We start from the raw sequence: 14,257 nt of genomic DNA, 5'->3' as shown, positions 1-14,257 counted from the left end.
ATAAAAGAAACTGCTGTGTTTTAGCTGTGACTTATTAGGAACACAGACAGTGTAGGGTTTCTCTGTGTTGGAAATTCCTGCTTTGTTTCTTTGTGATTTTATTGAGTCAATCATTTGAGTGAACAAAGTTTTAAATTCTACCCACCACAGCCTGATTAGGATGCTGTTCAGTATCCATACATGGAAAAAGTTTTTCTCTCTACAATTTTTATATTATTAGGTGCATACATACATTGAATGCTTTTCACTGACTCTTCAGAGAAAAGACTCTCTCAAATGAAAACAAAACTGCCACTGTGGTGGCACAGCCATAATGTATATGATGTTTTTGATGGCAATCAGATTCTAACTTTTTTCAGTCTTGATGTATATTCATATTACTACAATTAAATATAAACCTGGTTTTAGGTTTAGTTTTAAAGCATTATTTTTGCATAGGTATGCCATTGTGTAGGCTATATAAAATCATTCAGAGTGGGGGAAAAACGTTCAGAGGTTCATGGAGTTACGGCTGAGTGAACCTCCACATGATGCTTTCCCTCATTTTTCACAATTTCTTATAATTTTTAGAGATTGGCATGTGAAAAGAGAACTAGAAAAGGTCTGTCTGCATACCCTGGGTTTTTTCAATCTCACTATTACTGACTGCAGTAGAGAGCAGAGGTGGCTGTTCAGAAAGGCTGAACAAACCTTTGGACTGAACCAGGCTTTTCAGTACAGGATGTAAAGTACATCCAGATGTTTCTTCATTATTTTTGTTACTGTCATTCAGTTATTTCCAGCATAGCATAGTATTTCAGCATGAAGACTATTTTGGCTGAAGATGTTACATAGGTGAGGGTTTGCATGTTTTGCTGATTTGCAAGTCTGAACAGAAAATAGAATGCTTAAACTTTGGGTTATTATATATTAATTATTCCCTTATCAGGATTAATAATAAATTGTATAAAAATAGGTCAGAAAAATAACTTTGGTGATTTAGTGTTGTTTTATTTTTGTTTTGTTTTTTTTTACAGTCCTTATATGGTGTTGCAGTTTCTACAGCTCCAGAACTACCTCTCTTCTACACTCCTATAGATTTAGTGGATATCAGTGTAGAAATGGCTGGACTGAAGTTTCCAAATCCTTTTGGCCTTGCCAGTGCAACCCCTGCTACCAGTTCTTCAATGATTCGGAGAGCATTTGAAGCTGGATGGGGCTTTGCTGTCACTAAAACATTCTCCCTGGATAAGGTGAGGAAATATTTTAATGTGTATTTTGCATGTAACCATATCTTTGTATAATTGAAAAATCTGAATCTTTGGGGAATGGCTCTGTTATATCTAACTGGCATAAAGATAGCAGGGAAGGGTATGATACATTGTGTAGTTCAGCTAGTCTGTGAGCTTTCCACAGTGCAGTGACACAATTTCTGGTTCTGTTTGTTGTTACATTCTTCCCGTATATCGCTCGACTTCTAATATTAGCCAGCTATTAAGTGAGAAAATCCTTTTTTTAAAATACTGCAGTGCAAATGTTTCTGTGAAGTATCAGAATGTAAAGGGAATGAGTAACAGCTTTGTCACATAACTCATGGAAGGCAGATTCTGTGCCAGAGGCTGCCAAGATAAGCCATTGAACTGGAGGTGCAGTTGCAATGTGATAATGTGGCTGCAAAGAGGAGGCTGGGTGGGTAGTGGAAGAGAAAGATTGAGGCAACATAAAACCAAACCTCTGGAGAGAAGAGCACAGTGACATCAACTTGAAGTAACATATAGTGGAGGAGGAAGGAGTTAGAATCAAGTCTTGGAGGCTATGGCTCAGAGTGGCACCTTAAAAAAAGCATTTTGTGTCATTTTAAGTGTGTAACTGCTTGTTTGAATTCAGAAGAATTGCAACTTCTTGTTGCTGTATTCAAAGTGGTGAAGTGAGATTGAGCAAGAAGTTTAGACCGTGAAAGAAAATAACAGCTTTAATAAACAGATCACAGAGAAAGGAAACAGGTTTTGGGCTGAGATGTAGATATGGTTTGAGTCGTGGTGAAAGGAAGAAAAGCAAAGGTGAATCCTTGAACATAGGCCTGACGTGTGAGTAATAGCAACATACAACAGTATGTATATATAACACCAGAAACAAACAATAGTGTGGGCTGAAGAAAGCTTTTGACTTTCATCTGGATACAAGGGCCCTTTATTCTTTGTTCAGAGGGGGGATATACAAGGGTACTGATGGATGGAGCAGAAAAGGTAGATTTGTTCCTCCACCAGCATTCCATGGGTAAGTACCATAAGTGAATTAACTATAGTGGGTGCCCCTCTGGTATGAGGAAGGTCTAAGGAAAAAATGCTGTATTGCTACAGAATCCTGTAAAATATGTCAGGCTGGATTCTGCTGTCACTTACACCTGAAGTAGCCCTGAATATTCATCTGGATTGCAGTGGAGATTCCAATCTACTTCATTAAAACACTTCCTAGGACATAAATGTCATTCAAGTATGTTTACAACTGACTTATATGTATAACATACATAGCTGTAATTATTCAGTGCCTAGGCTACAGGCAACCCATAGCAAGTACTGAGACTTATTTTTTCATCAGTTTATTGCTGGTATGCTGGCAGTCCTGCCAGACTGCACGTTGATTACTGTGCATCTCGAGAGCTAAACAGACACAGGCTGAGTTCCAGCTTGGGTGGGAGTTCAGGAGGAAAGACATGCATGCTGTAGGAAGTGATGTTGGTGCTATACTAAGCAGCAGACTCTGAGTCATTTCTGAAATGGCGACTGCAAAGTGTTCCACTGGATGCCATGCTCTGGAGGTGTGACTCACATGAAGATCTTTCAAGTTGTTTTTTTTAAGTATTTGTTGCAATAAGATATTGCAGGTATTATTTAAGCTAATAAGTTCAGAAAAGTTCTGTCTAGTGAATTCTAGTTCAGTGATTGTTATATCTGCTTAAGTTTCCTTCTAGTATTCAGCAGGAAGCAGTACTCTGTGCCTAAACTCCTGAAACGTGTTGTGTCTCATAGAGCTGTGTCCCACCCAAGTGCTGCCTAGTTCTTCTATTACTGTATTCCTCCTAGTACTGTACTTCTCACAGGTGTATTTTTGGCAGGATTTGAGATGCTTGGCTGAGAGGTGCTGCAGAAGCGAAATTGCTTTTATTTATCAGAGTAACATGTACTTAATACTTCAAAAATAACTATTTTAACTGGGAAGAAAAGCTCAGTAAGGTGCAACAGTTCTTATGTGAACTAACTTTTACAAGACTGTTACAGACTTGTTGACTTAATGCTAGAACAAGTTGGTAGAGAGTTTGAAATATTATAGGTTGCTATAATGTGCAAACTTTTTTTTTTAAACTTAGTTTCTGATTAGGTAGACATGAATCTTGTGCAGTTTTCAGCAGAGAACAGAATGCTCTCTTGGGCTGGGGTACCAGTGGGTGGAGATTTCAGACTGAGCTGTCCTGCCCAGCTACTCAAAGCAAACAACACAGCAGGATCAAGAGCAAAGATTTCCTGATTTAAGCCTGTGGAGTTGGTGGGAGGAGGAGGAGCAGCTCCCCAGACAGTGCAGCTCCCAAAAGTGGAAGAGCTTCTGGGAAGGGAGAGAGCTTGCTAGACACAGTTTTTGGCAGCTGAAGTTTTTCCGCTTCAGCCTTGATTGTATGTGGTGCAAGTAGGATTCTGTTCCGTGTTCTTCCCTCATCTCCTCATTTTATCTGTCCTGGTAAGGCTTCACTGCTGGGCTTCCGTCTGATTTGCCAAGCACAACCTGCCTGTGTAGCCGTGGGGAACTTAGCAGCAGCAGAAATTCTCCTTTTTCCAGAACCAGTGACTGAATTTGCCGCTGTGTTCAGTCACTGATAGGGGAAACCAGTGAATTCCCTATTTACCATGGGCATCGTTTGGCACTTCAGCAAAAGTGACTGATGCAGGCTAAATATGAGTGACATATAGGTGGTGAAAAGCATATACAGCCCAATCACAAATTTCCATACATTATGGTGTGATGGAATAAGGTCAGAGAGAAAAGCATGATAAATCTTGGAAGAAGGGGATCCAAGGACAGACATAAAAAGGACTCAGACTGGAGAGCCGATTCTCGTAAGACACAGGATTTATTTCATATGAGCTACTTCTCCATTTCCCTCTTTCATCATCTAGTGCAGAAAGCTGGTCTAAAACACAAGGCCAGGGATCCCTGCAGCCCAGGGGAGACCCTCCTGCCTTGTACAGAGGAGCAGTTGGGTAACAGTGCTGGAGCTCAGCATCTGGACAGTCATTTACTGCCCTGGTCTTTCTAATCCTTGTGTGTCATTCCCTCACCTTGGAAGCTTCACATGCTGCCCCGAGGGAGTTGCACAGGGCACGGTGTTTCCTGCTGTGCTCGCTCCCTTTTTAAACACCCACGTTCCTTGTTCATAATTGTCTTCATGACTACCTTTGTAGCATTTCCTGTTGGTAGGGTGAGCATTTCAACTGTGAGTGATTCAGCAAAGTTTGTTCTTGCATACTACTGTACTATTGTTGAAACCTACAAAAAAGCTAATGTAAGAAATAGCTGAAATTCCTTCTGGGTATTTATACTTCAAAATGTACTGCACTCTACACACTTTAGGAAGTGCCGGATATTATAATGTAGAGCAAATATTAGTCATAGGGTCTGTACCTGTATGTGTCTGTTGGTATCTGTGAGGGAGATAGTGACTAAATTAAACATCTTTGCACAGCCACTTTAGTATCAACTAGATTTTATTTCTTCCAGAAAATGCTTTGGAAATGGAAAATCACTGGGAAAGACAAATGGTAGCAGAATAGAAGTGTCCCTTCACACACCTTTTTCTATATTCATGTCTTCCCTTTTTGACTGCAGGATCAATAGCTCATTGCTCCGTTGGTTCAAATAGTATTTCTGTCTTCTTCAGATAACTATATGCAGCAACATATTATTTGTAAATTCTGTTTGCAAAGTATTGAAGGGAAATGGGGGAGCTGCGTATCATGGAGTCCACAATAAATGGATACCAATTATTACCTCTTTTAGAGCTTAGATGAACAGAAAACTACATGCAGAATGACAGATACTGCATTAATTAGGCACATAACGGTGAGTGGGAAGGTTTTAGGAAAAGTGTTATACTGAGCTGGTTTATTTGCTAAGAATTTATTAGTGAGTATTGTTTAGAACACAAAATTTGTACTGAAACTTGTAATCAGAAAGTCTGTATAAACATAATATCAAAATAAGTCAAAGGTTATATGAGGTGTGTACATCCTTATCCCATATTCACTATCACGCTGAGAAGTTTATAGCAGAAATTAGGGTTTTATCAGCTGAATTCAGGCTTTGTTGTTCTCTCACATTGTATGGGCTGTTTAGAAAGATGAAAAAACAACTGGGTTAGCAGAAATGTTTGCTTTGATTTTCAGATGCTTCCTTCACTTCTAAAATTTAATTCTGATTAATCAGATACATCTGTCTTTATTTTGTTGTGACATGCATTGATTTGTGATGCTGTCGCTTTCAATAATGCAGAAACAGTTGCCTTTATTATGAGAACCAGCAGAAATCAACATGCAGACTAACTTCATTTTTAATCTTTAATTTTTTTTCATTACATATGGAGCAAGTTGTGTGGATGATTTTAAAAACAAAGCTACAATTAAAACTAGATTAAATTTGAACTAAACCATAGCGGAGAAAACTTTCTAGCCATAATATATGTTTATTCAGTTTACAGATGTAGATTTTACAATACATTTTCAGAACCATTTCTAAATAAAAATGATTGCTGGCAGAGAATTAATTAATTTGCCCAGTATATATTGCATTTCTATGTGCTGTCATTACAATATACATATTCAGACTCCAGCTAGTTCTGTCTCTGTACGTTTGCACTGTGTGCACCTCGCTTCATAATTGAAGGTGGTAAAGAAATCACGGTACAATGATGCATTGTTTTCCATAACATTAGTATTTCACAGAAGTGAATCTGTATTACAAAATGTATATTTTTGTATGATATTACAGCCTAGTAATTTAGATTAAACTAGTTATAATTTATGGTGCCAAGCCAAAAAGCTATTTAAGATGCATTAAAATGCAGAACCATGACATTTGAAATTCTGATGTTCTTAATATGACAAAGGTTATTCTATGGAGTTTTGCTATAATATGAAATATTAATATTTCACAATACAGTTTTGATGAAGTACAATTTGCCTAGCTTGCATATGATAAAGAAATTAAATGCTTACCAAGGGAGTTCAGTGAGAATTAGAGCCCCGCCTGAACATCTGCTTGAAATGTTATTATCCTGTCCTACTGACAGCATCGCTCCCTCATTGTTTTTCAAGATTGACAGCTGAATATTGTACTGATTTCTGCAGCAAATATGTCTAGGTGAACTTTGTTTGGTTTTTAGGAATTTAGAACATGCTTTTGATTTCCATCCTATAATTTTTTTTTATACTCTTGACATTTGTAGATGCCAGATTGAGGTCTAGTATGCTGTAGCAAAGATAGACCATTGACTTGCAACGAAATGCCAGTTGATATCTCAGTAAACAGAAATATTACTATTCTTTATTGTGTGGTCCGTATGAAAGCTGTATGGGCTTTCTTTGGGGAGACAAATGATCAGATTGTTAATGTCAGATATAAAAGAGACTGTTTGCCTTTCTACTAAAAAGCATTAGACAATTTTTATTAACTACTTTTTTTGAACAGAAAAATGAGTATTTTGCGGGATTCCTTTGCACATAACGCTCTTAAGTTAAATTATTTTCTTGTTTTACAAGGTTTTAAATTGTTGGTTTTAGTATTCTTAGGAGTTCTTTATGTCCTTCAATTTGTTCAATATTTCTGAAGGAATTTTAATATTAAGTACCCTCTTTATTGTTTCATAATTTTTGTTTTTTTTAGATCAAGGCATAAAATCAGCGAAGTTCAACAGGAGAGGTAAAAGGCTATGCTAAGGAAGTGCTATAGAATGTAATTATTATCTTTTAAAATGCTGTAGTTATTCCATTTTATTTTCATACAAGAAATGTGTTATTTATCCACAAAAAAGGGACAAATAATTCTGTGAATATGAATAAGTAGCAGGAAGACAGACTTTCCTCCTTTTTCCCTGAGAAAAAAATATTTCTCTGATATGTTCAACTTAAGGACCAGATCTCATCTCTCTTCTTAGTTTTCCCTATCTCTGACCCAGTTTAAAGAAGGCTGGAGACTTCTTTGTATGCAAATAACTTCAAAAGCTTCTAAATTGCTGTCTGAGGAGCAGGAAAGGACTGCATTTGACCATGCTTTTTCCTCAGTACATACACCTGGTGATGTAGGGGCTTGGCATATCTTCACCCTGGAAAAATCCATCTGGAGAGGTGTAGCACAGCTTCAACGCAGTGGGAGACCAAAGATCCCAGGACTGAGAGCTTTAACAAAGTGATTATTGATAAGCCAAGGCCTTTCCTACCCCAGCTGAAATCTGCACCAGGTAGATGCACACCTTAAACTGATGCAGGTCTGCATCTGGACACCAATGAATTTGCAAGTGAGGTACTTTGGGCCATTTAAAAATCTGATTTTGCCATCTGGTTATTTTGGCCAATTAATATTTTGAATACTGAAGATAACAAACTGCATTTTTAAAGGAAGAGTTTAACAACAATCTGTAAAAAGTTTCTCTCTCTCTCTCTCTTTGTGATTGTATTTACTGCTTTAGAAACGAAAAACTTCTTACAAGTTCATGGTAAAAAATTAAACCTCTGGGGAAATGCTTAGTCCCACTCTTCCTGCAGCATTAAACATCACAGAAATGCTGCACTTCTGCAGTGGGAGTCTCTTTTCTGCACAGAGTCTCTCATGGAGAAGTCTGTTATGTCAAGGCGTGGAGCACAATGTGATAATTCATCAGTGGAAGACAGAGGGATCTGTCGTGCAGGGGTGGTGCACACTGAGTCAGTAAACCTCATCTGTGCTAAAGGACAGATTTTTACAAACAGAGGATCAGCAGTTTTCTGCCCATGTTATCATTTTTTCTGCCATTCACCCTCCTGGAGCAGAGTGATCGTGGCTGTAGCTTTGATGCCTTATACCTTGAGCTCTTGGTGTGAGTTCCACACAGTCTAAGCTGGCAATGGCTTACCTTCCTCAGAGCTGCACACAAAGCTGGCCAGCAAAGGTAAAACCAGACACATGTTTAAAACTGGTTCTTGGTAGGCTGCAGGATTCTCAGTTATGTCTAAAGGATTTGGTCTCTATTCATCTGGGGATTTTTTACACAGTACTTAGAGGTTGTTTCTTTTTCCTGTCTTTTCCTTCTGGAGTCTGGTTTAAAACAGTGTATCCTGAGTGTATATACATATATGAAGTGTAAGTGTGAACATTAATCTTGACTTTGAATATTTCAGGCTGTTTATGTATAAAAGACTTATTAAAGAAAAGGTTCTTTTTAATCTGAAAACTGTTGTGTATTGTAATTAAACTTACAGTGCACTTAGATCGACATAACTGTGGAGCAGTTCCAGTGTAATTCAAGAGCATACAGACTACAACACTGAGGATTTTGCTACATAAACCTTTATATAAAACATAGCTTCCCAAAGGAGGAGTGTTCATTCCTGCTCAGCATAATACATGCTTTTCTGATAGTGACCAGTACTTAAGAGAGGACATAATTTCTATTCATAGTGCAACTATTACCCAGTCAGTCAAACAAAATGGATCCAAATTTTACACTGGTTAAAATCCAGAACAGTATTTCTTTCTATATTGAAGAAACTGCTTTGCTCTTTACTAATTTTGCTTTACTTACCTTATTCGTTCTTCTGAAAATACCTGCAAATATTTATCAAGAGAGAGACAAGGAGAGGACACATGCATGATTTTCCAAGACTGCTGAGGATCTGCAAGTCCTGTTGGCTGTATCTGAAGTATTTTTGAATATCACATCCTGAATAAACAGGATTCTAAAAACCAAATATGTAACATACTTGTATAAAATATCATTCAGCTACATTTTTCTGTGGTTGTTTTGTATGTCCTTGGAAGGTTGTTGGTGATGTTGAAAATTACTCGCATGATTTTTTTGTCTGAAAGGAACAAAGGCAGTTTGAATGTGAGCTAGAAATTAGCAAGCGTAATTCTGAAATTTAGAATTTTCACATTTTTCCAATCTCAATTCAGATTTGTTGCAAACCTTTTTCGTTTTCTGCCAACCAGCTGCATCTAACTTTCTTAAGTGGCACTAATTTTTTTTATAATTTATTAGAAAAGATCGTCATATATTTTTCTTAATAGTTCTATTTAAAACACACCTAAGACAATCACAGCATAAAGCCTTACTTAAAATTTTTGAGTTTTAGCATAAATTACAAACTTCCCTATTTTTAAAAATTTTTATTATACACTTTAATAGCTAACAACAGACGTTCAGGAAAAAGTGAAATTTTTAATTTTGTGAGTATAGAATTCAGAAGTTTTCCTTCTGTCAAGTCACTGGCTTTTTTATTCTCCCCTCTTGGTTATGTGTCAGGGTTTGGGCTTTTTTCCCTCATTTCCACATCCTAATTATAAAAATAAATCCAGGACACCATCTAAGCTTCAGTCTAGGCCTACTGAGATACTGAAGTGGGATAAAAGAGAAGTGGTTGTCACAATTCAGTTGCTCTGATTTACAGTTCAGCATCTTTGGGTTGCATTCACTGCTGTGGCCAAAGGCTGGCTTCTGCAAAAGCTGAGATGACACTTTGGGACCCGCCTGTGCCCAGTGACATCTGAGGCTGCAGGTGTCATGGGAATGTCCAGCTTCCAGGCTGGCAGCCCTCCCCTGGCACCAGCTGTGCCTCCTGCTCCAGCTGTGCCTCCTGCTCCAGCTGGGCACAGGAGCAGGCAGCCCTGCTGCTGGGGGCTGCTTCTCTGCTCTGCACCACCACAGGCTGAGCAAACCTGGAGCCCCTCATGCAGCAGCTATTGCCCCAAGAGTCCTGCTTGGACCGTGCAGTCCTGCAAGATGTTTGCAGAAATGTGGGCCCAAATTGACTCTACAAGGACACTCTGAGATGGGTGTCCAGCGTGTGAAGAATTGTACAGGTGTGTAGCTACAGGTGTTAGCTGAAATGGTGTAACTATCTGAACTGGTGTGTGTTTCCACACATGGGTTTGCAGGGTTTATTTTAATCACTTTTCAAGGACTTTTTGGTTCTACCAGTGTAGCTTCTATGTACTGGCAATACACTTCTCTTAAGTGTTCCAGTTATCTTAGGTCTTGATTTCCCACTTGGTAAATGAAAAGGGTAAGGCTGTGTTCAACATCTGATGTGCCCACACAAGAAGTTAAGAAAGCAAAGAGCTGATTTTTGAATCTCATGGTGATATAATTGCTTTTACTCCTGATTGACATCGTTGCAAAAGCAGAATGAAGTCCCATATGTTTAAAAAACCTGACAGGTTCTTATGTTAAAATACCTATTACTAATCCAAACATGTATATGAGTGTATTCTAAATAACATTTCTTATAATTATTTGGGATACATAATTATCTGTTTTTTTAACTACAATAGTGATTGTAGGATTCTATCATTCAGTCAGGAAATGTAGGGTATTTGTGAATAAATTTTCTAGAGTTAATTCCAGAAGGACACAAGTGTATCCATTCTGTGAATTTTGGAATTACTACTTTAAGAATTATCCAAAAAGCTCTTGTCAATGCTAATTGCAAAATCCAATTTTCAGTCTATAGAAAAAGGAAATAGGAGCACAGATTTTTAGTAATCCCTTAATATCCATGTTATATTAGTCTTTAATTGCAATTTCTCACAACTTGTATTATTGTATTAAAGGACATACAACTTTAGATTTGTGTGGAGGACTTGATACTACTTCAAAAATTACTTCTACTGAATTACACTAATGCTATTAGGTTATTATTGAGTATTGACGTTTTATACTTTATTTTGGCTTTCCTGGTGCACTTTTGACTATGAAGCAGTTAATTACAATGCAAGCTATGGGTCTCAAAAGCAGCTATCACCACCTTTTCACTGTTCTGGAACATCTATTTAAACCTACAGTATGTTAGTAAGTTTTAATTTTTTTTTCTTTAACTTCTGCTTGCCTGACTTCTTTTATAATTTGGTGCAGTATAAGAGGAAAAAAAATTAAATTCCTTAACCACGTTACAAATGAAAAAGACATAAGCTAATGTTATAGCTGAACGTTTCTTTGTTAGCAGCTGACCTTCTACTCCTAGAGAAAAGAAAGTCTTGGCTAGAAGACAGGTCAATAAATGAACAGGCTATATATTGATTTTTCTCCCTCTTCCCTTGTTATGTAATATGATTTCCTTTCCCTTCCAAGGGTTGCTGTTGTACAGGATAGGGCTGGGATCATGGTCGTGGAAGCGTATGGGAATGTGTAGACTAAGGAAGGCTGTCACAGCAGTCAATAAGATCTGAGAGGTGTTGACTAATTGCCTGCTAATTACACAGTAAATTGTCTAATTAAGCTGATGGTTAATTAGGGTACGCTTGCACAGCAGTCTTATGGAATTTTTGTCTGATGTCTGGGAAGCAGCTTGTGTAATTGGCAAACTGGTAAGGACTGGCAGAGAACATGACTGGGAAGCACGCTGCCAGTAGATGACAGAATAAGGATGCGTTTGCACAAAGGTTGTCATGTGAACACGCAGGGGTTTGTTAGCCTTCTCCAGCTACGTGGCAGCCAGCACAACGAGCTGAGAGCTGCTGGAAGCTGTAAATAAAATAAGGCTTAAGCGTGCAATATTAGAAAAGCAGTGGCATGTGCTCTTTTATTTTAGTCAGTTTGAACTTTAGATAAACACAGGGTATCAAAATTCCCATGTACAGAACTTCACCAAACAGTGTGACTTGACCATGGCAGTAATTATGGTATTGTGGTCTATTTAGTGGAGTCCCAAAACGATCCTGTTTCCAGGGAACTGCTGTATATATGTTGTTGTTGAAAAAGTATAGTTGTTAATAAGGATGCTTGCCAGCCGTCATAACCATTATGTGTGGCATTCTGAATGCACTTTAATTGGCATTGTGTTCATCCCTTAATGTGACAGAGTATGAGCAGGTCATAATGGTGCTCTGAGTAAAATATGTGCACTGTGCATCACTATAATATCTTTAATGAAAATTTAGATTCCACATTCTGACCCAAAGCCAATGGAAATGTCAGGAATATAAGGCAGAGAGAACCTGGGCAGTGCAGGAGTACAGACACCCAACTCAGCCAAGTGTCAGTTTGCTGTGACTTAAATTTTTCATTCAATACAATGACATGGTATGTGGACTTTGTTAAAGTTAATTACAAAGGTAAATGTCCTGCAGAATCAGAATTGCACAACATAGGATTGGGTCTTTGCGTGGCATTGTGATTTAATTTTGAGTTAAGACATTTTGCATCTGCAAAATCTATGAACAAGATAGCTCTTTGTATATTGTGAGCTAAACCAAAGAAAGTGTGCATATATCTATGTACTTATTTGTTAAGAATGTTTTGATGTCACTTGAGCAAAATGAAACTTAATATCCACTGTGATTCTTGGAAATCAGATTTGTTTCCAATGTCTCCATCATTTTACTCCTAAGCATTTGTGGTATGTGGTTTGGGCACAGTGTCTCTCTGGAAGAAAAAGAAAAATTAAGTGAATTCTGGATTGCTGTTGAAACATGGTTTTCATTTTTTTCTTTTAAATTTAAACCATATACATGTTTCTTCTCCCATGGAAATAGAATTTAAAGCAATCAAAATTTGAGCGATTAAATGATACTTTCTTTGAATTAATAAACCAATTTTATCCTGTGATCTTGCTGCTTCTACTTACCTGCACAGTTAATAATGCCTTTATGAAGCACCCTCTATGTTGTGAATGTTTGTTCATGATTTTTCCTTCAAAAATAATTCTCGCTGTGCCAGTCATCAGACACAGGACTCCAAACAGTCCTTAAAGGCCTTAAACCTTCTCTAAGGGGACTTATAATAATACTTGTAATGTTGCTCCTCTGTATATTTCCACAGAGGAAAATGCTACAATTTCCCTGAATCAGATCCTGTGAATTGTTGCATAGAACAAAAAAGATGAAGTACATTGATTCAAGTCAAAACCATACAGGGAGGCCCTGTGTACATAATTTTCTTTCAAATAAAATACACTTTTAATTTACACTGAATCTTTATATGTAGGATTTTTCTACATCCGTCTGCACATATGTAAAAACAAATCTCTCTTAATATTTTTTTCCTTACTGTTTTTAAGGTTTATTCTTAAAAAGTGTTGGAGAAACTATTGTTTTTGCCTCTGACAGCATATTCAGGAGCAAAGCTGACTTCACCAGTCAACTGCAGGAACTGAAAGCCTACAGTGCAACCATCACAGTTGCTTTCATTTTCTGCCATGGGGCAGGAAATGGATACATTCTAATGCATTTTATTCTCTGAAGACAAAGAAAGGAGTTCAGAGGATAATTGTTACCTTATTATGTCCTTCAAAAGGAATTTCTGGCACACGCTATTGTGATTTATGTTTTAATAAATCACACAAATATAGAAAAGCATGTTTCTAGTAATACACTTGGTATAGTAAATGTATGTGTGTAAAGCCCTATTGCAACATGACAATCTGTAATAAAAAATGTATGACAATAATGTTGCTGTTAAGCAGCATCAATAGCCAACTTATTTTAGAAATAATTTGTTTTAAATGTACCAGTCTCCCTCATATGCAGTTGTTGGTCTATCTTACATGTCTGTGGATTCTATAAAAATTGGAAACATTTCCCAAATGTCCCTAATGCAGTCTGTCCCAAAGCATCTTCCTGGTCTGTTTTCAAGCCTCATGCTTAAACAATGGAGTGAGAGGAGCACAGTATCAGTGTTATGTTCAGCTTTATTGCCTGTGATGGTTCTCTCCCTGTGCAGTTCAGGAGGGTTCCTGTTTGCACCCTTTTATTTAATCTGTATATCAGCCATAGAGAAGGTTTAGTAAAGTGACATTGATTGAAGTGTTTTCAATATGTCGAAACTCAGCTTTATAACTCTCAGCTGATTTAGCTGGAGCAGCTGATTGCATTGTTCAGTGTTTGTGGTAGACTGGGGCATGGTTGAAAGCATGCTGAGCAAAAGTCAATGCAGACAAGATCGCAGTGATGCTGGGATCATTAGAGGAAACATCCAGAGGCTACAGCAAGAGAATTATCAGTCCTTCCGGCTCAGGGAGGCAGTTCCATTCCAGGCTGTAGC

At 37.7% G+C, this 14,257-nt stretch overlaps 1 protein-coding gene across 2 annotated transcripts in view; it reads left to right on the top strand.

Moving 5' to 3' along the window:
- DPYD (dihydropyrimidine dehydrogenase) overlaps window positions 1-14,257 on the top strand; it is a 337,856-nt gene that overhangs the window by 177,000 nt on the left and 146,599 nt on the right. For both annotated transcript variants that reach the window (XM_014884797.2, XM_088170031.1), the window contains exon 13: window positions 1,017-1,232. In XM_014884797.2, the coding sequence (XP_014740283.2) occupies window positions 1,017-1,232 (216 nt within the window). The remainder of the gene's footprint in view (window positions 1-1,016; window positions 1,233-14,257) is intronic.

This window comes from Sturnus vulgaris, chromosome 9 (genome assembly GCF_052056855.1).
Source record: "Sturnus vulgaris isolate bStuVul1 chromosome 9, bStuVul1.hap1, whole genome shotgun sequence".
Classification (NCBI taxonomy): domain Eukaryota; kingdom Metazoa; phylum Chordata; class Aves; order Passeriformes; family Sturnidae; genus Sturnus; species Sturnus vulgaris.
This window is presented reverse-complemented; position numbering and strand designations above follow the sequence as displayed.